A 25,390-nucleotide genomic window follows, 5' to 3' on the forward strand; every position below is an offset into this window, starting at 1 on the left:
GCTCCCAAGCTCGCACGCGGGAGAAGCACCGAACAGCGGAGCTGGAAGTGGCACGGGACCCCTCCCGGAACCTCACTCCCGCAGCTCCGAGCAGGACACGGGGAGGGGGTGGGGGCCCTGAGGTGGGGGAGCAGGCACTGGGGATGGAGGGGAGGCTGAGACTGCGTGGAGGGGCTGGGAGCGGGAGCAGGAGCAGGAGCAAGGCTGCCCCTGCACCGTGAGGCTACCCTTTCTCAGTCTCTCAGACGAGCAAACTTACTCAAAATAGCTTTAATTTTTAAAAATGCCCAGCATATAACAGCAATCAAAATCCAGACCAGTTTTCATCTCCCTCCCTGCTGCCCTCAGAGCACCCACAGACGGGCAGCATCAGGACCGCTGATGGGGAAAAGGACCGGGAAGGCCAGGAGGAAAGGGGCCGACCAGAGACGCACACCCAGGCCCTCAAGGGGGAATCCTGTCCCCTCCTGAGGCACTATTAGGTGGGATGCACAGTGGGGCTCAGCATCCAGGCGACCAGGAGAGGCAAACCCGAGGCAGGCAGCCTTGGTGCCTGGAGGAGCAGACTCCCCCAGGGCAGCCAGCCACTAGGCTCACAACTTTCCGTCCCCCAGGGACAGGCCAGGGGAGAAGGGGCAGTCACGCGCCCCACCTGTCACGTGAGCTGGGCACACCCAGGCTGGATGCGGGGCTGCCTCCGGGGCGGGTAACAGGTGGGGCTCACTCACGGGACTGAGACAAACCCCGCAGCCCTCTCTGCCCAGCCGCACTGTGCACTTCTGGGCTGTCAGGCGGCTACTGCACCAGCCGGTAGGTGATGTACCTGCCCGCAGTCTCACTGGGCCGGATGATCTTCACCACCTGCAGGAGTGGGAGAGCAGCGGCTGGGGCAGGGCTCCCCTCAGTCACACGGCCAGCGGAGCAGGTGGCTCCCCGCCATCTGGGGCTGCCTCTTCCCTGGCCCAGAACGCCGGGCCCCCAGCGCTCCCCGTCCTGAGAAGGGCTTCCTACCTGGCCCCGCTTTATCCCGAAGTAACGCGCCACGGGGTCTCCCGCCTGGATCCTGGGCAGCTGGTTCTCTCGGAGTTTGCTGGGAAACAGGTCAGGGAAAAAGCCAGGCTGGGCTGGCCGGGGGTGCGGGTGGAGGGGAGAGGTGGGGCGAGGGGGCGCCAGGCCCACTGGGGCCAGGAAGGATACTACCGGGCCAGCAGCTCCGTTACCTCCTCCTTAGTCATGACCACATGCTCTGGCACCAACTGCCAAGAAGAGAAGCTGGTAGCCATGGGGCTGTGACAGACACCCCCCTACCGTGCCCCCATACAAGAGAGGGCTGCGGCGTGGGCTCAGGAAGTCTTGGCCCAAATCCCACCCTCCTGACCCCACCCTAGGACGGGGCCCCGGTGCCCACAGCACCATGGTCATGGAGACGGGCCACAGGGCACCTCAGGCCCCCCGCTGCTTCTAGGGAAAGACAGACTCCACCCCATCCGGAGTTCCTAACTGCATGCGGGCTGGGCCTGGGAACCTGCACTCCAAGCTGTTGCTGGCCCAGGGCCCACACTCTGAGACCCCTGCTCCACCTCCTCTCCACTCGGGAAGGGGCCCCCAGACCCTGTGTCTCCGCTGAGGGGCAGGAGCAGGGTTTCCAGTCTTGCCTTGCCCCTGCCCCACCCCCACGGGGTCCCAGCCACCCACACCCCTGGTGACCCCCGCCCACCTCGTGCTCTGTGATGTTGATGAGCAGCTCCTGCTGCAGAAACTGCTCCAGGACGTACTTGGGGGCCATGTCGACCAGGGACTGGGAGAAACGTCAACTCTCAGGCAGAGCCTCAGGGGCCACCCTCCCGCCCCACGTTGGTGCCCTAGTGCCCGGGAAACCCCAGCCAGCTCCTTCCTCACAGGCAGCTGGCAGGGGGAAGCCGGATGGGGTTTGCTCTCGTGCCTCGGAGAAGCCCACCTGCCCCGCCCACGAAAAGTGAGGGCCCTTCTGTCAACAGGGGTGTCCAGGGTCTGGTGTGCTGCCCCTCCCTGCAGAGGCGTGACCACAAGGACCCCAGAGCCCCCAGAGGCACAGGACCAAGGTGCTCACCCGTGCCCCCGCCCTCAACCGGGGAGCGCTGGGCCTGCTCTGAGGATACCCCAAGCCGCCCACCCGGGACAGCAGCTCCTTCTCAGACCCTGAGCTCCCGAAGCCTCGGTGGACACGCTGCCCCGGGGCTGGCCCTGGCGGCGGGGCAGAGAGGGGCCGCACCTGCTTGGCGGAGGGCGTCATGCCCTGCTGCACCACGACGAGGGCCCGCGTGATGCTCTCCTCCTGCATGCGCTGGCAGTACACCTTGATGGTCTTGATCCCCACCTTGGGCTCCTCTGCAGACACAGCGCCGCTCAGCACCGCGCTGCCCGCCCACAGCCCCTGCCTGGCGCCCGGGCGCTAGCCCCACTTGGCCAACCTGCTGCGGCGCCGCTCCCCCTCTGGGGCTTTGGCTTCCCCCTTTGCGGAGCGAGAGCTGGGCTGCTGGCTCCCAGAACAGGGGGCGGGCTGCCTCCTGGTCACATGGGGAGCAGGAAGGTGCCAGGGCCCCCTGGCCACAAGGGACCTCTTTCTGGAAGTGGGGCCTGGGGGTCTGGGTTTGGGCCAGCGCCGCCACAGTGGTTTTCAGGTGTGGGAAGCCTATCTGGGCACCCGTGAGACCAGTGCTGGGTGTTCAGAGGCAAGCAGGGGTGAGACGACCTGGAGAGCACAGTCCCCCAGTGGAGCTGGACCGCCCAGCCCCGCGCTGCCAGCACAGCCCTCACAGGGCCCGGCCGATCACAGGAGAACTGCCTGGCATGAGCCCAGCGGCTCAGCGCCTGGGCCGGGGCCTATGGGGCCTCTCAGCGCAGTCTGCCCTCTGCTGGAGTCCTAAGCCCCAGAGCCACAGAATGAGACTGCTTGGAAATGGGGTCTTTAAGAAAATAGTTAGGATGCTTTTCCATTATAGCTTTTTACAAGAAATCGCATATAGTTCCCTGTGCTGTACAGTAGACCCTTTCATCTCCATACAATAATGTGTATCTATTAATCCCTCAAACAGCAATGTGGAAAAGTGGATGCTTGTACGCACACACGTAACTGAGTCACTTTGCTGTGCTACTGAATCTAACACTGTAAGCTGGCTTCAATAAGAAGAATTGAAATAAAAAGTAATTAAGGTAACACAAGGCCTTCAGAGTGGGCCCCGATCCAATGTGGCTCAGGTTGTTATGAAAATGAATCAGGACAGACACACAGGGAGGGATGGCCAGGCGAGGACGCAGGGAGAAGACCACCGTCTACACACCAAGGAGGCTCCAGCACTGGGAGAGATAACCTGTGTCTGTTTAAGCCCCTGTCTGTGGGGTTTTGTTATAGCAACCAGTGCAAATGAACACAGGCAGGAACCTCGACCCTGTCCCGTGACACACCTGAGAGCAGTGACACTCCCATCGTCACTAAAGAAAGACCAGGAAGTGAAGTGAGACCCCCAAACCTAGGGAGGCTCTGACCCCCAGGCAGATTCTGTCGAGGCCGAGCTGGCTGTCCAGGAGGCATGTGATTAGGCACCAAAGGCTCCAACAAGTGTGTTTCATGCATGGGGACGCTTTTCTTAAAAGTGCCACCTGGGTCTGCTCAGCAACCCTTGATTCAAGGCACTGGGGGGTCATGACACACCACAGCCCCTGAACCTTCGGGGCTTTAGAGCCGCGCTGCCTCAGTGGAGGAAGCGTTAAGACAGAGAGAACAGGAGTCCTGGGACACCCCTGGGGGCTCCTCACTCAACTCACGGCTCAGAGGGGGTCTGAGGTGGGGGGCACTTGAGCGCAGTCACCAGGGATGCGCAGGACAAGGAGGGAAGGGAGCAGCAAGGGGGGCTGCAGCAGGGAGGACGGGCCAGGAGTCTACAGCAGTGCAGGAAGAGCTGCCGGGAACAGCAAGTTCTGGGAACAAGAGCCAGGCCAATGGGCACAGAGCAGAGAGGACTTGGGGGCTCAGTGGGGAGGCCTGTGATGATCCTGCTTGGAGAAAATGGTTAAAGAGAGGATGGGGAGAGCAACTGAAGGGAAGGAAGCTGGAAAAGGTGTCCCCACAACAAAAAGGGCAAGAGGGGCAGAAGAATAAGGCCGGGGACAGACTCTGGGTCACGTGGCAGGGGGCTGCTACAGGCTAGCCCTGAGCAGGCCCTCGGATGGCTGCACCAGAACTGGGGCCCCTGAGGCCCTCACCTGGGAAGAAGACGAACATCTGGTCAGTGGGGTCATCGTTGTGAGCCACCAGCACCGTGAGGTCTGTGCGCCGCGGCCGCCCTTCACTGGGCTTGTCCCCAAACTGGGCCTTGAACTCCTCTAGCGTCTGGTCCAGCTCGTCCTGGGTCACCAGGTAGCCACGGTCGTGGCACAGCTGCAGAGAGAAGGAGCCAGGTGGCCCCAGGGTGGAGGGGGGATAGCAGCAGGAGCTCAGGCTGGGCCAGGCCACTGCAGAGGAGACCGGGACAGAGTTGGGACGCGGGGGGCTGTTGAGTCCATAGCCAGGCCCCAGGGTTCTGGGGCAGACAGGGACAGCAGGCTGGAAGAGGTGTGGCTGGGCTGGCCAGGGTAGACACTGGTTGGAAAACCAGGCAAATGCCCATGGCCCAGCAGTTTTAGGTCTTGCCTCAGAAACTGGGCTCTTTGAGTGGGTGGGCTAGAAGAGGACCCAGACGAAGAAAGGAAGGCTGGAGCCTTGACCCTTTCCTCGGTGAAGTCCTCCACAGCCCAACCCTTCCTCCTGAGCCCTCAGTCTTCTCTTCAGGCCCCTGACACTGTCAGCCTCAAGCACAGCTGCTCCGGCCCTGTCTTTGGGGTGACTTTGCAAGGCAGTGGGAAAGCTGGGTGCCGCTGCCTGGGCTTAGTCCCGGCAGGATTCCTGGGAGGGGGCTCCTGGTCAAGGGCCCAAGCCTCTGTGGGATCACCCTGGTGCCCTCCCATGGGGTGGCTTAGAAGCACGTGGCACATAGAATGCTCGGCCAGGGGACTGATATGACTCCGAGCCGACCGGCCCGAGTAACCGAGTAAGCTGGTGGCTCCTGGGTCGTCGAAGTAGCCACCAGACATCTGTGAGTCCAGCTGACCAGGGTTCCTTCAAACCCACGGTTCCGGGATTCTGTGTTCCGCGCTTGACGTGGACCCGGGACCTCCACCTCCAGTGAGACCCTGACCCCCTCCCCGGGGCGTCTCGGCCGCTGGTCCGTGGGGAACCTCCATCCCCGCAGACCCCCGCCTTGATGAGGGCCCGGGGGACCCAGTCTTGACAGCACCCTCCCGCTCCGGCCGCGCCGCCGGCGTGGGGAGGCGCGTTCCCAACCCTCGGCCACGCCCTCGCCGTCCGCGCCCCGGCTGCTGCGTGCCCGGCTCGCCTGGCGCAGCGAGGCCCGCCCTCGCCGCGTTCGCTAAGCAGAGCCACCCCCGCGGGGCTCACCTGCATGATGGTTTTGCGAATCTTCCACAGACGGTACGTCTCCTCCTCGTCGTCCATGGCCGCCACCGCCGCTGCCGCCCGCACTCACTGCGCCTGCGCCCGCCAAGACCCGCGCCCACTGCGCCTGCGCCGAGTCTCGGTGAGGCCCCTCCCCCCCCAACCCGCCCCGTGTAGGGCTGTCGCCAGCGAACGCCTGAATGCAGCGACCTTCAGGAGCGGTAGCGCCAAGGGCAGCCCTAGCCTTACTAAGGCGGCGGTTGGCTGCGCGAGAAACGTGCCAACAGCACCGCCCTCCGGCCCCGGAAGTTTTCGCGTGGCTTTGACTGCAAGGCCTCTCGGGAGTTGTAGTTCCCACCCAACGCCCGCCTCGGGGCGGCAGTTTAGAATCAAAGCAGCAAAGTCGAGGTGTGGGCGGGGAAACTGAGGTCGCGATGGGGTCTGGGGTCTGCTCGGCTCCCAGGGACTCTTGGGCAGCCACTCCATAAGTATTTGTGCGTCCAACTGTAGGGGGTTCTCTCAGCTGGCTCTGGGCCGCGTCCAACTATGCACTTCGGCCTCAGTTTTCTGTCTGTACAATGGAAATAAAAAAGTGACCTCATATTAGAGGGTTAGCTGAGAATCTAAAGGGATGGTCGTACTTCAGATGAGCTTGGCATAGCACCTGGTTATGAAATGCTCCCATCTCTGTCTTCCCCCTTTTCTGTCCCCTGAGCCCCAATCCAGCCCCTACCCACATATTCCACAGCCCCCCAAGACCGTGCATTTTTTACAACCTCCCCATCTGCCCTTTCCCCGCCGAGTCCATATAGGAGGTTTGTCCAGCCCAGCCCAGCCCCCCAGTAACTTCTCATTCAGTAATACATTCATTCACTGACTCAGTATTTAAGAAGCAACAACAGGGACAGTGAACCAAAGAGATCTGAGAGAGACGGGCTGTGAACAGTGCACATGATAAGTAAATGATGAAGTGTTTTAGAAGGTGACAATGCTGTGGAAGGAGAAATAGAGGAAGCTGAGGGAGGTGCATCAGGCAGAGGGTGCAATCTGTTCAAAGGCCCTGAGGCTGGACCTTGGTGTGTTGGCAGCAAGGAGGCCTGTGATGGGGAGAGGTAGGAGAGGAAGTTAGGGGGTCAGGTGGGACAGATCCTGGGAGGCCTTGTGGATTGGGTAGGGGTTTGGCCAAGGGCATGTGGTGTGTGACCATGAACAGGGCAGATTCAAGGAGCAGGCCTGGCTGTGTGTGTTGGCTGGGTGTTTGCTGGAGGAAAGGAATTGGAGATGTGAATGCAGTGGGAGGTGGGCTGAAGGTGGAGAGGAAGCAGGTCAGGAGTGAATTTTAAGTGAATTTTAAGAAAGGGTGTCTGTCTGGGTTGCTGGAGTGATGGACAGATCTGGGCAGGGGGCAGGGGCAGAACTGCTGGAGCCCAAGTCGGGGGCCTGGACGGTAACTGAGGTGACTCCAGGTGCAGACGGGCGCAGGGGGATGTGAGGTCATCTTGCTGTTCCTTGGGGCATGGAAGAGAGGAGAAAGGGCTCACAAGAGTTGGGGGGACTCGGGATCCCAAGAGGCTGGCAGGGCTCAACCCCAACACCCAAGACTCAGAGTCCTGCCTGTGATGGCAAGGCCTCAGCAACAGGACATGGAGTGGCAACCTTCTCCACGAACCCCCTGACCACTTAGTGCCTAGAAATCAGGTCACCACCCACAGGCTCCTGGGTGCAGATGTAAAACAGGGCAGTGGCTGTGGGAAAGTCCAGCAGCTCCTCAAACAGTTAAAGAGAGTCACCCTGTGATCCAGCACTTCCACCCTAGGGGCATATCTGTTACTGAGTCCAAGTTTGTACTGCTCGCCACCTGAGAGGCTGATAAATGTGGAGTTGACCTGTTGAGGCAAGGAAGAGTAACTTTATTTGGAAAGTCAGTGGACCAAGAAGGTGGGGGGCTAGCGTCCCGGAGAACCGTCTTCCTCAAGTCAGAATTCAGGCTCCTTTGATACTAAAAAGGGGAGGGGGTGTGATTGGTTGTTGAAAACTTCTTGATGTCGGAATCCTTTGTTCTTGCAGCTGTCCATGTGGGTCAGGTCAGGATGTCCCTGTAAACCTCCAACAAGACAAATAATGTTCTCTGTTCTACAACTTTCTATTTCTGTATGAATGGAAAAGTGTTGTACCCTTAAGAGTCAGAGCCTTGAGAATGGGCTCTCCTGTCTGTTTCAGTCTACAGGCAATTCTTTTACAAAAGGTGCAGAATCAGCATGACTGAGCCCAGGAAACAGAGCACTGTGTTAGAGCCAGAGGAACAGATACAATATGGAGTCAGATTTGTTTTCCCTATTACACACCCAGGAGAAATGACACTATACTCCCACGCAAACACTTGTACAGCATTACAAAGTCAAAAGGTGAAAAAAACTCAAAAGCCCGTCAGTAGATAAAGGGATAAACACAACGTAGCCCATTTATATGATGGAATATTATTCACCCATCAAAAGGGTGAAGCCCTGACACATGCTACAAGCTGGATAAACCTATCATGAAAACATGATACTCATCAAGGGAAGCCAGACACAAAAGGCCCCATTGTGAGTGACTCCATTTGTGTGAAACGTCCAGAACAGGCAAATCCAGAGACAGGTTGCCAGGGACTTGAGAAGTGGATGGAGAGGAGTGACTGGTAGTGGAGCTGAGGGTTTCTTTTTGGGGTGCTGAATGAAATGAGCAAGAAACAGAAAGCCAAATAGTGTCTGATCTACTCATATGAGGTCCCTGGAAGAGTCAAATCCATAGCAACGAAGTAGGATGGTGGTTGTTGGGCTGGGGGAGGTGGGTGGGAGTGACTGCAGATGGGGATAGGGTTTCTTTCTGAGACGATAAAAATGTTCTGGAATTAGATGGTGTTGATGGTCACACAACATTATAAATATTCTAAACATCACTTAATTGTACACCTTGGTTAAAATGGTGAATTTTATCTCAAAAAAATTTTTTTTTTCTCAAGAAGAAATCAGGCCCCAGGCAGCTCTGTCCAGGCGCCTCCTCTTGGATCTGAAAGATGTTCTGGAGAGTCTTCTGGCTGGTGGGCAAGTCAGCTCCCTCTCTGGGGGACCCAGGCACCCTGGCCACCACAGAGGAGCCTCCTTGGAGCCTTGAGACTTCCCCAAGATTCCCTTGCCTCACCTCAGTGTGGGGAAAGTGGGGGAAAAGCTGTGAAACCGCAGGCACAAATCCCTACCAGAGCCAGTGGGACCAGCAAGGGCAGCTCCAGGCCCACGGGCTTGGCCTCCCCACCTCTGCTCTGCTGTAACTGGCAGGCAGTCAGGAACCTGGTGAGGCCTTGCCCCATTAACCCCACGTCCTCCCACCATCCTGCCCCTTGTGCTCCACGGGGGCGTCATCCTGAGCTGTTTTTCTGGAAATCCTGAAGTAAACAACCAGTTGGTGGCCATCTTTCCGACAAAGTTCCAGATCCCAGCTGAAGGGAACAGCTGGGTCTTCCCAAGGGCCACTCAAGACTCCCTAGCGTGGCCTGACACCCAGTGTCGCCAGGGGGCGGAAATGAGGGGGGTTTCCTGAGAAGGGAGGAGGCCCAGCTGGGAAAATGGAGGCTCCTGGCCAGAACTCAGCAGCCTCTGGTGACCACTGAGGCTTGGAGCCTGGTTGTGCAAGATAGGAATATAGCAACCTGGCGGGGGACCCTGTCCTCTGCCCCCAAACTCCCCTGGGGCTGGGTCTTGGGGGCTCATCAGTTCCCCCAAATGAGTCCAGCCCGGAAAGTCCTGCCCCCAAGGCCTCTGTAGAAACGTTCATGGGAGGGTCCAAGAAAAGAACGAGAAGTTGACGGGCAGCACACAAAGCTGAAACCACCCTCTGTCCAGCCTGCAGGTCAACCTCCGGCCATGGTTAGGGCCGGCTGTGGCATTCCATGACTCAGTTCCCAAGAATGGGGTGGGTCTTCTCTCTGGGCTGTGGCCAAATGCCTGAGCCTTGAGTGGAAATGAGTCTGGAGCCAAGGCAGCCGGGAGCTCCATCCTCAACTGCGTGCACACGCAGTGGGAAGTGACAACAGATACCTCTGCGCTTGCGTTTTCCTTTCTAAGCACACACCTGCGCGCCCTCGCGCGTCTTCTCTCGGGGGCGGGACCACAGAAGCCGAAGTGCGGGTTAATCCGTAACTGGGTAACAGCTAACAGCCCCGCCAGGGCTCGCGTGTCACTTATATAAGCAGCTAAGACGGCGGAGTCCAAGGGAAGTGACACTCGGCCCTGTGCTGATGGCTCACCCTGCGGCAGGCATGCCGCTGTCCGGGGCTGTCGCCGTAAGTGACCCCCAAGCCCTCGCAACGACACCGCAGCCCAAGTGGAGAGACACCAACACCTACCGTGGTTTTATTTACATTAAAAAGAAAACTTACAGTTCTCAATGAGCTGGGGTGAGATTTTTGAGAATTCCAGCTCGCCCCACAAGTTTCCAGTACTGTTTCAAGTTGTCGGGCATCCCATAGCACCGCAGTCAACCACCCGGATAACTGTCCGCAACCCAGAGCCTGCATGGACGCGGTCACCCGCCTGCCGACGGGCATGCGCAGTCACCGATAGGGACAAAACCGCAGGCCGGCCCCAACCCCGCCCCCGTCAGTCCTTCATCCTGACCTCCCATTGGCTAGCGCTGGCACGAGTCTGCAGCGCCTGCGTAGCCGACCAATGGGATAGCCGATGGGCGTGGCCAAGGGCGGGGAGGCGAGGCTCGCCGGCGTGCGTCCATTGGTCGGCTCGGCGAGGGGAGGAGCGCCGCCTTCCGGGAGCCCCTGCAGCCGCGATGAGCTTCAGCCGCCTGTGCCGCCTCCTGAAGCCAGCGCTGCTCTGCGGGGCTGTGGCCGCGCCTGGCTTGGCCAGCACCATGGTGAGCGGGGCGCCGCCGGCTGGCTGGCAGGCCGTTGGGCGGGCGCGCGGAGCTGCGGGGACCTTGGGCTGGCGGCGCTGGCTGGGGGCGCGCGAGCAGTACTCGGCCGCCCCCTCCGCGGCGGTCGGAGCGGTGGCTAGCGCGCGGGCCTGGGTTACTGAGTCTAGATCGGGGACTGGGGGCGGCTCCCGGGAGGCCGGGTTAGGGCTAGGCGGTCGGAACCCCCGGGTGGGCGCCCCTGACGCGCAGACGCTGCTGCTTCAGGGCAGCTGAGGGTGGCGTCGTCGGCCACTAGCGACCCGCCTGCTACCGGGGGAGCGAGGGCGCCGGATGGCCGGAAAATCCGGGATCACGCGCCTCGGGGTGTCACTGCCCCTCCCCCACCCTGCGCCTCCCGGGGCCCCGCTCGTTGGCGTCACAGAGCAGCGGCACGGCGCCCTTGGCTACTGGCTCTTTGTCCTCCGGGCGCGGCCCTCGGTGGGCACAGGAGCGGCCAGAAACGGGCGGGCATGGGCCGCGCAGCCGTCGGCTCCCCGGGTCGTCGCGGGCAGCGGCGCCGGTTGCCAGCCGGGCGGCGGCGCCGAGCCCCCCGGAGGCGGAGGGCTCGAGTGTGCCGTCGCAGGAGGGCGCGCCGCAGGCGGGAGAGGCCCGCGCCTGAGAACTCTGGGCAGGGGGGCCCTGTGGCCGGGGAGAGCTCCTGCGGGGCCGAGTCCCGGGACCCGGTGCGCGCGGGGCCTCCACACCCGCCTAGCAGGGTCCCAAGCCCTTCCCGGGTCTCAGTTATGTCTTGGGTCAAATGCGCCCTGTCCTGCCCCAGCTTTGAGGAGGAGCCGCCTCACTCTTTCCTTGCCCCGGTGCCCCAGTTGTCCTCCCTTTGGCACCCCTGGCTGGGCGGGCTGAGCGAGTGGGCCAAGGGGACGCGGACCAGGGCCTGGCACCCCGAGGCCCGCAGTCCGCTCAGCATGCCCTTCCGTTGCAGTGCGCGTCTCGCGACGATTGGCGCTGTGCTCACTCCATGCACGAATTCTCAGCCAAGGACATCGACGGTCACATGGTTAACCTGGACAAGTACCGGTGGGTACTAGTCTACCTGATGGGGGGAGGCAGGGCAAAGGCCTTGGCCCTGACCTGATTCCTTCATCCCACCTCCAGGGGCTACGTGTGCATCGTCACCAACGTGGCCTCGCAATGAGGCAAGACAGACGTAAACTACACTCAGCTGGTCGATCTGCACGCGCGATATGCCGAGTGTGGTTTACGGATCCTCGCCTTCCCTTGCAACCAGTTCGGGAGGCAGGTGTGTGGCTGGATCTGGATGTACCCGTATGTCCTGTGTGCGGAGGTCGAAGCCAGGGTGGATGGCATGGGGAGAGGGCCTGTCTTCTGAAGCAGGGACCAAAGGGGTACAGGCTCCTCCCCACTCACCCCCAGCACCCCTGCCCTGCCACAGGAGCCAGGGAGTAATGCTGAGATCAAAGAGTTCGCCGCCGGCTATAACGTCAAATTCGATTTGTTCAGCAAGATCTGTGTTAATGGGGATGATGCCCACCCACTGTGGAAGTGGATGAAAGTTCAGCCCAAGGGGAAGGGCATCCTGGGAAAGTAAGTTAGGGGCAAGGGAAGAAGGGAGGGCAGGGTGGCTCCCCAGGGGCAGTGGGGGTCTGCAGTTGCCATGGGATTCCTCACGACATCACACTTACTTTGTAGTGCCATCAAATGGAACTTCACCAAGGTAAGGGGGACTGGAGGCCTAGGGGGACGACCCAGCCCCCAGCCACAACTGGGCCACTTCAAGGGTCCCCAGCTGTGACCTAAGTGGGGTGGCGGGTGGGGGCTGCTTGCTCGCCCCAGCCCTGCGGGCCTCCCGGTACTGACACCGCCTCTCTGGCAGTTCCTTATTGACAAGAACGGCTGTGTGGTGAAGCGGTACGGTCCCATGGAGGAGCCCCTGGTAGGTGCCTTTCGAGGGAGCCTGCTGCGGGGGGTGGGGAGGGGGCACGGGAAGAGGTGCCCTGACCCCTCCTTCCCTGCAGGTAATTGAGAAGGACCTGCCGTGCTACCTCTAGTTCCACAAGGTGCGCCCCTACCCGAGCCTGCTGCCCGTGCCCCTTGGAGCCTTCCACCCGGCACCCGTGACGGTCTGCCCGAAAACCAGCCCTGGTGGGGCAGACCTGAGAACCCGGCGTGCACCCCTGCCGGAGGAAGGCCCCTCGGCCCGGCTCGCAGCTCGGCAACCCCCCACCCCTGGCTGCCTTGTCAGAATAAAACATAGAAACTGGCCTGCTGGGTGCTCCTGCTTATGGTGGGGGTCTTTTGTCCCAGGCCCCTCCTGGCGCAGTGGCAGGTGTTGCCAGCTCCCCAGGCTGCGGGGCGGGGGAGGAGGGATGTGGACGGCGGACTTCCCTCAGGGTTCAGAGGGCTGCACCCTGGGCTGCTAATCGCCTCAGCCCAGCCCAGAGGGCAGGCAGAGCTGATCCTGGGGAAGATAATAACGACTCCTGACCGGCTGCTGCCCCCTCCACCAGGTCTCCTCCCATGTGCTGAGGTGGGAGGGTCAGGGGACCTAGGCAGTGAGGCCTTGCCTGCTGGAGGCCCGCTGCATCTGGGCTGGGCACCAAGCCAGCCTCACAGAATAGATGCGGAGTCAGGGCACCAGCCTTCTCACGCGCCTCATCAGGCACAAGCCGTCCCCCAGGAGGGGCTGTAGGCACAGCCTCCTTGCCTGCCTGCAGCTCGAGGGAGCCATCCTGGAGAGTGTGGAAGGTGGCCCAGCCTGCTGCTGTCTTCCAGACGGGGCCCAGCTCCTGGGCTCTCCTGCCCCTGGGCTGCACAACCAACACCCTCGAGGAAGACCTGGGAGGGCGCCAAGGCAGAGGCTGCAGCCGTGAACATGGGGGTCTGAGGGACCGAACTCAACACCACCAAGAGGGTCCCAGGCAGGGTCCTGTCTCCAACTAGTGTCTGGGCCCAGACACCTCGGGCCTGGCACTGCCAGTTCAGAGGCAGCTGGCTGGCTGTTCCAGTGCCAGGACCACACAGTGGACAAACTGCCTCACGGGGTGGGGTGTCTCCCCTGGCCTGGCCCCAATCATCTGTCAGGCCACGCAGCCTTCAGGGGATGAGCCAGCAGGGAGAGGCCAGCAGCCACTCCTGACCTCAGTCCCTGGGTCCCCCTAATCACCACACCTGGGAGGAACATGCAGTGGTACCTGCAGTCTGGGTCCCTATCCTTGCAGGCCACAGGAACAGACAGCCTGGGAAGTAGTGAAAATGCACATATATTTAAAAAAGATCTCTTTACATATATACACTTGAATTCATTATAAATACACATAGAAACCAGGGGGCCACCCACCAGCTCCGCAGGAGTCCGGAACCTGGGAGAGGTGGCTGGGTAATAATTTAGGGAACAGAGAGCAGGGAGGAGGAGTTGCATATATTAATGGGGGGGATCTGCCCCATGGAGCCCCCCTGGAGACAGTGGGGCCCTGAGCACCTGGGGTTTCCTGAGTTTCCAGCTCTTGGGGCCACCCAGTTTTGTGGATTACAGGGGTTCAGGCCTGACCAGGCCCTGTAAGGTGGGTGGGGCAGGAGCCCCAACCCAGGCCTGGAGGGGGGCAGTAGAGGACCGAGGCACAGAGAGGGAGGAGGGCCCCCCACCCCCAGGCCCTTCCTGGGCCTCTAGACCCGGAATCTCCTGAGTGGGACCTGCTTTCAGCCACTGCCCCACCAGGCAGGGCCTCAGAGGGGCCCCCAGGGCTGGCAGCATCTTGGGGGTCTGCCCAGGCATCAGCGGGAAGGCACTGCAGTGGGGGCCTCGGTGGGCTGGATGAGGGCACCCTGGCCCCCAATCCTCTCAGTAGTCGGCAGGGGAACCCAGCCTGATGGCCACCCGCTTCCTTGGTGTAGGCGTGGCATGTTCTTACAGTCCTGTCTGGGAAGGATGCCTGGCGGGGCCTAGGAGTTTGGGAATGGGGGGCTGAACTGGATGACGCTCTGCCGCTCAGGGCCCCCACCGCCCCCAGGAGCGCCCGGGGCCCCGGCGCCAGCCCCCAGAGGGCCTGGGGGTTCGGCGGGTGGCACAGCGTTGAGGGAGCGCAGCATGTCCTCCAGAACCTCCTTGAAGTTGATGTCACAGCCCTGGTGCAGGAGGGCCGCGGGGTCAGTCGGGGCCTCGGGGGCATCCGGAGCGCCCAGCAGCAGGCCACCGGGGCCGGGGACCGGCGGCGGTGGGAAGGTGAACGGCGAGGGCAGAGGGAAGGCCTGGGCGGGCGGGCTGTAGGTGAGGTCCAGGACCTCGCTGGGGCCGCAGGGCAGTGCAAGCGGGCGCAGGGCGGCCGGTGGAGGGGGAAGCCCGCGGCTGCGCGCCTGCTTGTGCTTCACGTCGGCGTCCATGAGCTGCAGCTCCTGCAGCACCCGGTGCACGCAGCCCTCGGGGATCTTGATGCCTGAGGGGCGCCAGGAGGTCAGGGCCTGCAGGGGGCCGACCTCCCCCACCTCGCCCATGCCCACCGCTCACCAACTTGCTTCTTCTTGTCCTTGGTCTTGAGACGTACTATCTGCAGGTAGCTGCTGCTGGTGACGTCGGCCATGACGGCGGCGATGCGGCCCCACACGCGCAGCAGGGCCCCGCACAGCATGTAGTGGTGGCGCAGCCGCAGGCCCTGCGCACAATCCTTACCCTGCTGCGCCAGCCGGCAGTGCCGGTTCCTGCACGGGACAGACTCGCTGCTGCGCCTGCCTTCCCAGCCCCGCCCACCCTGCTCCCACCCCTTGCCCCTCATCCGCAGGCCTCCAGGACCGCCCTTCCCTCCGGACTGGCTTCTTCCACAGCAGCGCACACGCCTCCCCCTCTCTAGTCCAGCCTGGGCCTCACCACGTGGTGTGGCTGCAGTGCGTCAGCGAGAAGGTGTAGCTGCTCTCCCAGTGCTCCCTGGCCTCCTCCGCTGTCACCTGCAGAGACAGGCAGTTGGGCCCCTGGACGGGTGTTCCCGGGCTCCACAGTGCCCCAGGCCTGCTCATCTTGCACCTGGTAGCCAGGGCAGCGGAGCATGGAAGCCGAAGGCGGCCTGGGGACAGCAGGAGGCCCGCCAGGGAGGAGCCACGGGGGAGGCTGGAACTACAGGGCCTCGGTGGGGGCACGGCTAGGCCTACCCGGTGGAACTTCCGGCACAGGCTGTCGAACGTCTCCAGCTGGCTCTGCCGCCCGATGTTGGGCTTATACACGGTGAAGAGCTTGCCGCGGTTCTGCTGGGCCAGCAGGCAGCTGGGCTTGTTGTCACGGACCTGGGCAGGGGTGGGAGTCAGGGTGGGGGCACTACCCCACATGCTGGGTGTTGGTCCCCAAGGTATGCGTGCCCAAGAGGGCCTGAGGCTGACTGCTGCCCTCGCCCCGCAGCCCACCGGCTGCTGGGGTCCTGCCCCTGGGGTACTGGGGGCCGCTGGGGGTGCCCACCTTGTAGGAGAGGTAGAAGCCGTCGTGGGTGCCTGTCAGCTCCAGAGACCTGGCATACGCCTCCTCCCACTTCAGGCCGCGGTCCACGCTGATCTGCAGGGCCCGTGGGCATTAGGGGGATGTGGGGGGTGGGGACGATGGGTGGGACGAGGGGGTGGGGATGTGGGAGCTGGGACGAGGAGTGGGATGTGGGGGCGGGAATGAGGGAGTGGGGACGATGGGTGGGACGAGGGAGTGGGGACGATGGGTGGGACGAGGGGCGGGGCGATGGGTAGGGATGTGTGGGACGGGGTGATGGGTGGGACAAGGGGCGGGGTGAGGGGCGGGACGGTGGGCGGGACGAGGGGTGGGGATGTGCGGGTCGGGGATGATGTGTTGGGACATGGGGGGCGGGGACGATGGGCGGGACGAAGGGCCGGGGCGGTGTCTGATCACCTTGTAGAAGACCACCTGCCCGTCCTGTGGGTGCCCGGGGGCCAGGAACACCTGCTGGCTCTCCTCGTAGATCTCGTCGATGCCGGGAGCCAGGTCTGGAAGAGGGCGAGCTGGATGAGTGGGGCCCAGGCTCCGGCCTTGGGGAGGGGGGTCTAGCAGGGCGGGCCTGGCCCGGCCGCGGCGCTCACCCAGGATGCCCATGTCGTATTTGCCCTCCTTCTTGTCCACCGCGATGAGGTGGTCGAAGGTGTCAGAGAAGTACTGGAACAGCGCGTTCTGCTTGTGCACTTCCAGCCCCAGGATACGGTTCAGGAACTTGGTGATGGAGCAGTCTGGTGGCGGGACGGAGCCTCAGGCTGGGGCTGAGCCCAGCCTCTCCCTGTCCACTGGATACAGAAGTTTGGGGGCGCCGCCCGCCCCAGGCTCTACTGGGGGCTCACCCTTCTCCACATCCAGGCAGCCGGACCTGGACTCGCGCCCTCCGATGCCAACCGACAGCAGCCCCTGCTTCATGTCTGTGGGGAGGGAGGGGGGCCTCACACCTGCTTCCCTCCCGGCCCTCGCCCCAGCCCACCAGGGATCCCCCTCACCACCAATGTCCCCTTGGTATGTGTGGGGAGGACCTTTTGACACAAATCCCACCTACCAATCCCAGTGGCCCAGATGGCACCCCTTGGGGAGACTGCAGGCACCCCAACTCACCACGGAAGAAGGCGGCATCCCCTCCCGGGTAGCCCTGGGGCAGCGGCACCTTGCTCTCTGTCTGGCTAAGGATGGTGGTGAGGACGCAGCTGAGGGCCCGGGCGCCGTACTGCGTGGAGGGGCGAGGGTTGTGTCAGAGGCTGGGCTGGGCACCCCGGGACCCTCCTCTCTTGGGCCCTACCTCCCTGGGTACCTTGTTCTCAAAGTTGTACTTGCTCAAGTCCCGGGACTCGGTGGCTCGGCGGTCCCCGTGGGTCAATGCCCCCTGCGCAGGATGGGAGAGGCTGTCACAGGTGGCCCACACTCCTCCCTGATCTGCCCTCCTCAGGGAGCCTCCCCCAGCCCCCGGCCCACACACTCACGAGGCTCTCCAGCCGCTTGGCCACAATGGAGGCAAACCTGCGCTCCCCAGCCAGCTCTGAGATGAGGAAGATGTACTCAGGTGCAGAGACCTGGTTGGACCGGTGGGTCCTGCCTGGAGGCAGAGGGGACTTTTAGAGACCTTGGCAGGCCTGCAAGGTTGGGTGACCTGGGGCAGGGGTGGGGACAGGGCTAACCGAACTGCTGGATGGCGCGGTCAGCACTCCAGGGCAGCTCGAGCGTCATGTGGACCCGGCGCCGCTGGTTCTGGACCCGGCGGTCAGCTTGGAGGGAGACACCGGAGCTGGAGGCCTCTGAGATGATGGCCACGAGCTGGGGAGGCGTGGACATGGCCAGGTCATCAGGGCAGACAGCCTGCTCCTCCGGCCCTGGGCCCGGGTCACTTGGATGCATTCAGAATGACCCACACAGGAAGTTCAGATACGTGTATCCGTAGAGGTGCCCGTGTGGGCTTAGAACAGAGTCTTGACCACCCCTGGAGGGTCTGCCTGCCTTGTGGACATCAGCTCCCATGGGGCAGCTCAGAGAAGCTGCGGGCATGGGCGACTTGGACAGAAGGTGGGGCGGGCCAGGGAGGGCTTTGGTCCTCGAGCCAGCCCTCCAGGACCCCTGCACCTCCCCTGCCCACAGGGCCCTTGTGGGCTCCCTGCTCCTGGCTCCTGGTCCAGGGGGTGCCCTGCAGACACAGCCCCACAGTTACCTCCCCCAGGGCCCCACCTTCTCGCCATTCATGAACCGTTCCTTCTCCCTGAGGTTCACGTGGTCGATGGAGAGGCCCTGCTCTGCCCGTGACTCGAAGGCCACTGTCCCATCAGGCCTGGACACCACGCGGCCCTTCCTGCCGGTCATCTGTAGCCAGGGTGGGGCCAGGGACAGGCTGTCAGCTGGTGTGGCTGCCAGGGGCTGGTCCCCGCGTGTCTCAGTTTCCCCACCTGTGACCCTGGGGCACCTGGGTGTGTGTGGCGAGGGGCGGCAGACCCTGGGCCAGGACTCGCCTCTCCCCGGGCTTGGGGCCCACGGAGCAACTGGCAGGGTTTTCACTTGTCTTCCTAAGTCTTTTCCCAGAACCCAGCTGCCTTGGGCCACAACAAACTTAAGGTGGCACCAGAAGGACGTCCTGAGAAACAGCAGAGTAGCTCAGGTAGAAGGGAGCACAGGGGTGTTCTGGGGTCGGGGGACAGGCCTGGGCCCAAGAGTGCACCCAGAACACAGAGGATGTGTGGGGCAGGGGGACGAGGAGCTGGGCCAGAGGGCGGGGGGTGGGGGGGCAGCAGTGGCTGAGAGAAGAGAGCCCTCCAGCAGCAGCCCTGGCCAGTGAGCAGGACACTTGGACGCTGGGCCCTGTGGCCACTCTCACCTCTCCAAGACAGCCACCAGGGGGCACCAAAGCTCACCTCTGCCACCCTCTCTGGGCCCCCCAGCTGGTCAATGAGCTCGTCCAGGGTGTTGACAGGCAGCTCCCGACCCAGCGCCCGCACCTTGGCCAGCAGGTCCTGCTTCAGCCGCTCAACCCGCTCCAGGATGCCAGGGCCATGCAGGTCTCGCTGTGGGAGGCACAGCGGGCCTGTGGGGCCAGAGGGTCACAAATGACCAGCCAGGCCACTTGCTCACAGCCATACTTGCAGGGAGACGCAGCCCTGGGCCGTGGAGGATGAGGGGGCCCCTCGGGAGTTGGGGTAAGCCAGGTACCCAGGAGGTGTGGGGGTCCAGAACCTCCTTAACCCCAGGCTGTCAGCATGAACCCGGCTTTGCCCCTGCCCAGCCATGCGCCCTGACTTCCCTGAGACTCAGTACCCCGACTTGAGAAACGGGGAAATGAAGGGAGGGCAGCCACAGGCCTCACCGCGGTCATCGGCTGGAAGCCCGACGGTGTCCACGATGACCACGTCGTCATCCATCAGGGACTCGGGGGAGGAGTGGAAGTCGCTGTCCAGGCCGCCGTCCGACTCCGTGCTGCTGTCATCACTGATCCGGATCACGCCTGCCACCTCGCACGCCAGCCTGGGTGCCTTGGCTCCACGGCCCCGCGGCCGCCCTGCAGGGAAGCAGGCAGGGGTCACTGTGGTCCAGCCCTGCGCCTCTGTCCAGCGGACCTGGCCTGGAGGGACTCCCAGCAGTCTGGGGACAGGCCTGTGTGTGGGGGATGGTAAGGGCTCAGGGCCCAAGCCCCTAGCTCCATCCAGCTTTGGCAGGTCTGGGTCCTGCTGTTGGCTAGGGCGCAGGGTAAAGGGGCAGTTTTAACATCGCCGACAGACTTCCTGACACACTGGTGTGTCCTCGGGCCGCACCTAGGGAAGGCACATGCCCAAACTCATGAGGCGGCCCTGGGCGGGTCAGCCCGAGGACGTGCTCAGGTCCTGAGGGGATGGTGGTCCAGGGGCCTAGGAATTTGGCTGCTGACCGGGAGCCCGGAAGGCCAGTCCTGGGAAGTGGAAGGAGCCAGATTGGTCCCCCAGGCCTGGCTGTGTGCCCTCAGGTGAGTTGCTTGGCCTCTCTGAGCCTCACTTCCCACCCTGAGCTGCTGCTGGGCATTTGCCTAGAAGGACAGCAGGCACTGCATGCCAGCAGGTGCTGTGAAGTCACTTCCCCATCCAGGATGCTTTTTAAAGGCTCCATCCTGGTCCACTGGACTAGTGCGGTTTCAGCCTTGCACCCAGGCCCTGGCCTTTTGGAGGTGAGGACAGATACTGCATGGGGTGCAGGGATGAGCTAGCCATACTCCCATCCTGCAGCGCTGGGTTTGTTTTATTTGCTGACTTGGCAGCTGCCTCGGAGGGTTGGGGTGGGGATCAGGGGTCAGGCCATGTGTCTGTGCAGCCAGCAGCAGAGGGGGCGGCGGGAATGACCCCCACCCAGCGCTCAGAAGGGAGGGAGGCTGGAGGGAGGTGGTGGGCAGTGCTTACGTCTTCTCTTACTGCCTGCTCCTCTCTCCCGCTTTCTCTTGGTTGAGGGAAAGTGCTTCTGAATTAGTGACAGGAAGACGCCCCTGAAAGTGAGAAGCAAGGTTTACTTTCTCCAGAAGAACAGGCCAAGCTGTCAGGCCAGGAGACCTGCAGGGGATGGGTCCCACGTGTGGGTTTGCTCTGTGGGGGGCTGCCTGGTGCCAGGGGACCCTGCGGGTGGGTCTGGGCGCAGGGACTCGCATCAGGGGCTCAGAGAAGGTGGGCAGGAGGGAAAGGAGCTGCAAGGACAGTGGGGCTGGGGCCCCTCTGCACTTGGTGGGCCCATGGCTACAGGGGGCACAGCTGTGCTGTGATGGGGGTACCCCTGTTGTCACAGGGCCCACAGCAGGGGCTGGCCACCTCTGTGGGGTAAGGGGCAGCTCCCAGGAATGGGGAGTGAGGAGGGGCTGGGGGCTTCCCAGAGAAGAGACGTGATGCTGGGGTGTGGTGGACAGGATGAGGCAGAGCTGGGCAAGGGGCCTTGTGCTGGGACCTATGCTCAGGGTGGGCGGGGGTGGCCTCTCTGGCTCTGGGGTGAGGGGCCCGGGTCTTCAGGGACCATCTGGGCCAGTCTCTATAATCCAAGCAGTCCTTGAAATAGCACCATAACCACATGGGGGGTGGGCACCTGGGAGCCTCATTCTAAGGTCCTGGGACCCTCCGCAGCACCCTCCCCGTTCTGGGGTCTCCACAGTTCCCCCTTCAGGCCTTACAACTACAGCTGGGCCTAAGGTCTCTGAAGGTCGGGGGCTGGCCGGCTCCCGCAGCTGGGGTCACATGCAGGGCCAGACCACAGGTTGGCCCCAGGGCAGGGACACCTACTCAGTCACACAGGGAGGGGTCCCCAGGGGCCCCAGGCACCACTCACTCAGCGGCGGAGACGAAGCCATCAAGTTGCCCCTCTTTCTCATCCAGCACCTCCCGAGTCCGCGCCTCACCCGTAGACTGCAGCCCGATGACCACGCACTGTGGGGTGCAGTGGGGGTGAGCGGCTGGGGCCCCCGCCCACCAGTCCAGGAGCGGGACCCCAGAGGGGCCCACAAGGAAGCCCCAGGCCGCTACACCCAGCCCAACAGCAGGAGCGCTGGGGTTGGCCTCAGTTTCTGCCTCCTTCCCCAGTGCCCCCTGCGTCCTGAGGGCTGCCAGACCCCCAGCAAGCCCAGATCCCCACCTGGCCGCCAGGAGCCAGCCTCAGCTCCTGCATCCCTGCTCTTCTCACGTGGCCCCTGCCCTGTTCTTTCTGGAGACACGGGGAGCTAGGCAAGACCCTGTCTGCCACTTGCCGCAGGGAGCTTGGACTGAGCGGGACCAGAACCTTCTGGGCCTCAGCACGGCTGTTCCCAACCCTGCCCTCAAGGGTCCAGCCGTCACGCGCAGCCTCCTTTGCGACTGTGGGACTGACACCGGGTGCCTGGTTCTGCCCAGTGGCCCTTCACACGGGGAGGCAGGGTCCCAACACAGCCCCGCCACCACCTCCATCAGCGCACCTTGTCCCGGGCCAGCTCCTCCCGGGCCAGCTCCACCAGCCGGCACACTTTGGCGGCAACACACAGGTACTTGAAGAATCGCTGGTGGGCTGACCAGAACTGACCCCACAGGGACTTGCGAGACTCCAAGCCGATCCAGTCGGCTGCCTGCTGGAACACGCCCAGGGCCTCGGCCCACTGCAATGACACGGTGGGCTGAGCACACAACTGCCAGCCCCGCCCGGGACCTGGGCTGCCTGCCCACCAGCCACATTCCACTAAAGTGTGGGGCCAGGGGTGGGGGGTCACCACTAGAGCAACACAGAGGCACTGATGATACCTCAACCGTCAGAAACATTCAGAAACCAAGAAGCATGGCACTGGCATGGCCGGGTGAAAACGACACGCAGCACAAGTGGGAAGTGAACCATGCCTGCAGGTGGAGGGGCACCTGCGGTGAGCGCCTTCTGCCAGCAGCCACTGGGCTCTGGACACTTTAGATCAGGGGTCTCCCTAGGGTGGTCCTGCCCCCAGGGGACACTGGACCATGTCTGGTGCATCTATGGCTGTCACACTGCGGGACTCCTGCCATCAAGTGGGTTGGAGCAGGGATGGCCCCAGGGACAGACTGAAAAAGGCCACCAGCTCTGGGTCATGCCCTGGGAGCAACATGCTCTTGAAACCGTGGGGAGGTGAGGCAGGGGCCAGTTCTACAGTCCGTGTGGAATTCTCGACAAGAACAGAATCTAGACGCTGAGCTCCTGCCAAAGACCGAGGCGGGCAGGCCAGCTGCTCCCCGTCTGATAATTTGATAAATCCCTGTGGCATCTTTATGGACTGATGCTGAAGGCGACAGGGGGGTAAATGCCAAGGGGAGATGCAGGCGCCCACTTGGTCAGAGACTCACCAGCAGAGCCGCCCGGTTGTAGATGTGCTCAAAGGCCGGGGCGAGCGGGATCTCCTCGATGCGGAAGGTGACGCCAGAGAAGCTGAGCTGGCGTGCGATGTACATGCCGCTGACCTTCATGTCCATGGCCACGATCTCCATGGCGCCCACACCCCTGCAGATGAACACAGGCTGCCTGGGCACTGGCCGGGGACCTGCTGGACTCCATACTGGGCCCCACCCAGGGATGGAGCGCCCCAGAGCTGAGCCCTAGGAGAGGGAGGAAGGGCCAGGTACGCTGGTGGGGCTGGAGACAGTGTGTGTGAAGACCCTGTGGCCGCCACCCGTGGGCCTTGGAAACGGACAAAAGGTGGTCTGCTTGGGCCAAGGAAGGGCCCTAGCCCCGAGCCTGAGAGAAGCACCAAGCAGAGAAAGGACGGGACTTGCATTTTAAGACCCCTCTGGTTGCCAGAGGGGCGGGGCGGTGGCACCTGACACTGTCCCTCCATGTGCGACAAGCAGGGCCCTCTGCTGCTCCTCTCCCGGCATAGGTGGGGTGGGGGTGGGGCACACCTCTTCTCGATGGCATGCAGAAACTCCTCGAAGGTCCGGAAGGGCGTCCCCTCGCCCCAGATGCCCAGGCGGCTCATGTAGATCATGTTCCTGGGCTCAGAGGCACCTGGGGGAGGGGGACATTCTGTCAGGGCCTCTAGCCCAGCAAGGCCGGGGGCCTGAGGCTCCTGTTGACAGAGGGGAGGCCCCTGATGGGGCTTGATGTCTATGTGAGGACAGGGGGCTGTATCCAGGTGCCTCCTAGGGCCTGGCAGGAGCCAGGGTACATACCAGGGGGCCAGGGCAGGCATCATCAATCGATGACCAATGGGGCCCTGGTAGCTCCCCGCCCTTCCCCCAAGCCTCCCCCACACCCTAACCTGTGGCGCTGGCGTAGACCACCCTGGCCAGGGGCAGCTTGTTCTGCAAGTCCAGCACGGCCTTGCCCATCTTGGTGGAGCTGGCGTTCTTGGCCTTGTGACACTCATCAAACACGATCTGGGGCAGGTGTGGGTTAAGGACTGTATTGGAAGGCAGGCCGCTCTACAGACCCAGCATGGGGCCCGAGGCGGTCCCTTCCTGGTCTGGGGAACTCTGGAAGGTACCTGGGGGGTATCTGGCCATGGGGTGGGTTACCTGGGTGTGTGAGACCGCCAGGGCCAGTAGGAAACAGCCTCTTGGGCCCCACATGATGTTGACAAAAATTGGAAGACAGAAAGTTCTTAATGTTTTAAGGGGAAAAAAGAGCAAGTTACAGCAAGTAAGTCTGTCATGAAGCCATCTGAGAGGCAAGGTGAGAGCCCCCCACACGCGCGCACGCACGCAGAGGGAAGGTGGGGCTCTGAGGTGGGCTGGGGGCCAGTGGGCAGCCCTGCGCCTCAGGTTCATGCTGCTGCTTTTCTGGCTGGGGCTGCAGGGGTGTCACCTGGCACCCAGACGCACCGTGACTTTGCTGCTGCTTCTGGCTTGTGGGAGCTTTGAACAGACCAAGGACCCGCAGGGGCCCCTCCTCATCTGAAGGAGTGAGGGGGAATTTTCGAGGCTGCAGTCACCCCACTTCTGGGACTGGCTAGAGGAGACAGTGAGAAGGATAACAGGGCGCCCTGGGTCATGTAATGCTCACTTGGGGCAGACAGGCTGGAAACCACTAGAATGTCTCCTTGACAGGGAAATGGCTGAGGGGCAACAGGGCAGCGTGACATGCGGGGACAGGATGGACATGAAATGGTATGCAGGGGACCCTGGGAGAACGGTGCAGAGGAGGAGGGACGTGCCACAGGGGGCCTGCAGCACCCATCAGTGTGACCAGGCTGGCCGGGCTCCACTGTGGGAACGAGGGCGGATCCCAGAGGGATAGAGCCCGAAGGTCCCCTGTAGGCCCCTTGTCAGGTGCCCGGCTGCGGGAGCGGCTGCGGGGAGATGGGAGGGGGTGGTTGCTTGAAGGCTGTTACTGATAAGATGTGTGAGACAAGAAAAGGGTAACACCAGAGAATTACCACTCTTGCTTGTACTTTCTGATACTTTGCTCCCCTACAGTTTGGTGGCAGGGAAAAGAGTGATCTCATGCGTAGGAGACGAGGAGGGGGAGGGAGGGGGAGGCCTGGGGCTTCCTCTGCAGTCGGAAAGGGCCTGGAATAGCAGAGCCCCTGGCCAAGCTCTGGTCTGGCTCGCCTGGCCTGGCCACCCCAGGGAGCAGGGATCAACTTGCGGGGGCGGGGCCAGGAGGAGGGAGGAAGTGCTCTGCACCCCAGAACTTCAGCCCCCCACCCTGCGGTGTCACAGCAACCACCACCCCGACCCTGCGGGTCGGTCGGGGTCCATCCAGCTGGAGCCAGGAGGCCCAGCCAGACCGCCAGGGGAGGGTAACAGCGGTCACTGAGGGTGAGCCTCCACCACCCGCAGCTGGCTGCCGGGAATTCCTCCCGGACTCCGGCCCCCTTCCGCGCCAGGCCTGGATAAGACTCCTCGTCAAGGCCTCCCCGCCCCCCCACCCCTGAGCCCGCCCACTCCGGCAGGATACCACGCCATCGAAGGCCTCCCCGCACCACTCCAGGATCTGCCGGATGCGCGTGCGGTGCTGCCCGCCTGCCTGGCTCTCCCCGATCAGGGCGGAGTAGGTGGCGAAGAGGACGCCCTCTGAGGTAGTGTTGTCGCCGTACTTGATCTGGGGAGAGGGGCGAGCAATCGGCTCCGCGGGGG

At 62.8% G+C, this 25,390-nt stretch overlaps 3 protein-coding genes across 6 annotated transcripts in view; 1 reads left to right on the forward strand and 2 right to left on the reverse strand.

Moving 5' to 3' along the window:
- Positions 1–255: 255 nt before the first annotated feature.
- POLR2E (RNA polymerase II, I and III subunit E) lies at positions 256–5,631 on the reverse strand. Of its 2 annotated transcripts, XM_031438169.2 has the most exons (7): positions 5,474–5,631; positions 4,243–4,417; positions 2,252–2,367; positions 1,718–1,798; positions 1,198–1,256; positions 1,012–1,090; positions 256–861 (listed from the first exon to the last, which is right to left on the reverse strand). In XM_031438169.2, exons 1-7 carry the CDS (start codon positions 5,528–5,530, stop codon positions 796–798), a joined length of 633 nt encoding a protein of 210 aa, XP_031294029.1. In that variant the 5' UTR covers positions 5,531–5,631; the 3' UTR covers positions 256–795. The 2 variants fall into 2 exon arrangements, with proteins under 2 accessions (XP_031294029.1, XP_031294030.1); XM_031438170.2 differs by lacking the exon at positions 1,198–1,256.
- A 4,592-nt stretch (positions 5,632–10,223) lies between these two features.
- GPX4 (glutathione peroxidase 4) lies at positions 10,224–12,651 on the forward strand. Its single transcript, XM_031438145.2, has 7 exons — positions 10,224–10,372; positions 11,352–11,446; positions 11,525–11,669; positions 11,823–11,974; positions 12,080–12,104; positions 12,264–12,323; positions 12,406–12,651. Exons 1-7 carry the CDS (start codon positions 10,289–10,291, stop codon positions 12,436–12,438), a joined length of 594 nt encoding a protein of 197 aa, XP_031294005.1. The 5' UTR covers positions 10,224–10,288; the 3' UTR covers positions 12,439–12,651.
- Positions 12,652–13,634: 983 nt separating this feature from the next.
- Positions 13,635–25,390, reverse strand: part of SBNO2 (strawberry notch homolog 2) — a 44,983-nt gene continuing 33,227 nt past the window's right edge. The window contains exons 11-32 of one of the 3 annotated variants that reach the window (XM_031438053.2): positions 25,212–25,355; positions 23,572–23,689; positions 23,213–23,318; positions 22,661–22,814; positions 21,775–21,951; positions 21,156–21,253; positions 20,249–20,331; positions 19,189–19,380; positions 18,740–18,909; positions 18,063–18,194; positions 17,522–17,657; positions 17,327–17,439; positions 17,158–17,229; positions 16,965–17,073; positions 16,703–16,777; positions 16,451–16,594; positions 16,263–16,357; positions 15,828–15,920; positions 15,527–15,658; positions 15,252–15,325; positions 14,892–15,082; positions 13,635–14,820 (exon numbers count right to left, since the gene is read on the reverse strand). In XM_031438053.2, coding sequence (XP_031293913.2) covers positions 14,330–14,820; positions 14,892–15,082; positions 15,252–15,325; positions 15,527–15,658; positions 15,828–15,920; positions 16,263–16,357; positions 16,451–16,594; positions 16,703–16,777; positions 16,965–17,073; positions 17,158–17,229; positions 17,327–17,439; positions 17,522–17,657; positions 18,063–18,194; positions 18,740–18,909; positions 19,189–19,380; positions 20,249–20,331; positions 21,156–21,253; positions 21,775–21,951; positions 22,661–22,814; positions 23,213–23,318; positions 23,572–23,689; positions 25,212–25,355 — 3,099 coding nt within the window. In that variant the 3' untranslated portion in view covers positions 13,635–14,329. Of the gene's footprint in view, positions 14,821–14,891; positions 15,083–15,248; positions 15,326–15,526; positions 15,659–15,827; positions 15,921–16,262; positions 16,358–16,450; positions 16,595–16,702; positions 16,778–16,964; positions 17,074–17,157; positions 17,230–17,326; positions 17,440–17,521; positions 17,658–18,062; positions 18,195–18,739; positions 18,910–19,188; positions 19,381–20,248; positions 20,332–21,155; positions 21,254–21,774; positions 21,952–22,660; positions 22,815–23,212; positions 23,319–23,571; positions 23,690–25,211; positions 25,356–25,390 lie in introns of all 3 variants that reach the window. The other 2 variants (XM_031438052.2, XM_064479625.1) reach the window with 2 other exon arrangements.

This window comes from Camelus dromedarius, chromosome 27 (assembly GCF_036321535.1).
Source record: "Camelus dromedarius isolate mCamDro1 chromosome 27, mCamDro1.pat, whole genome shotgun sequence".
Taxonomy (NCBI): domain Eukaryota; kingdom Metazoa; phylum Chordata; class Mammalia; order Artiodactyla; family Camelidae; genus Camelus; species Camelus dromedarius.

Bases quoted from the DNA above. Each gene is read 5' to 3' on its own strand.
- POLR2E (XM_031438169.2), bottom strand. From the start codon at position 5,530: ATGGACGACGAGGAGGAGACGTACCGTCTGTGGAAGATTCGCAAAACC. The intron at 4,418-5,473 runs GTGAGCCCCGCG...TTCTCTCTGCAG, and splicing joins TTCGCAAAACCATCATGCAG to CTGTGCCACGACCGTGGCTA. The intron at 1,257-1,717 runs GTGGGCGGGGGT...TCTTCTTGGCAG, and splicing joins TCAACATCACAGAGCACGAG to TTGGTGCCAGAGCATGTGGT.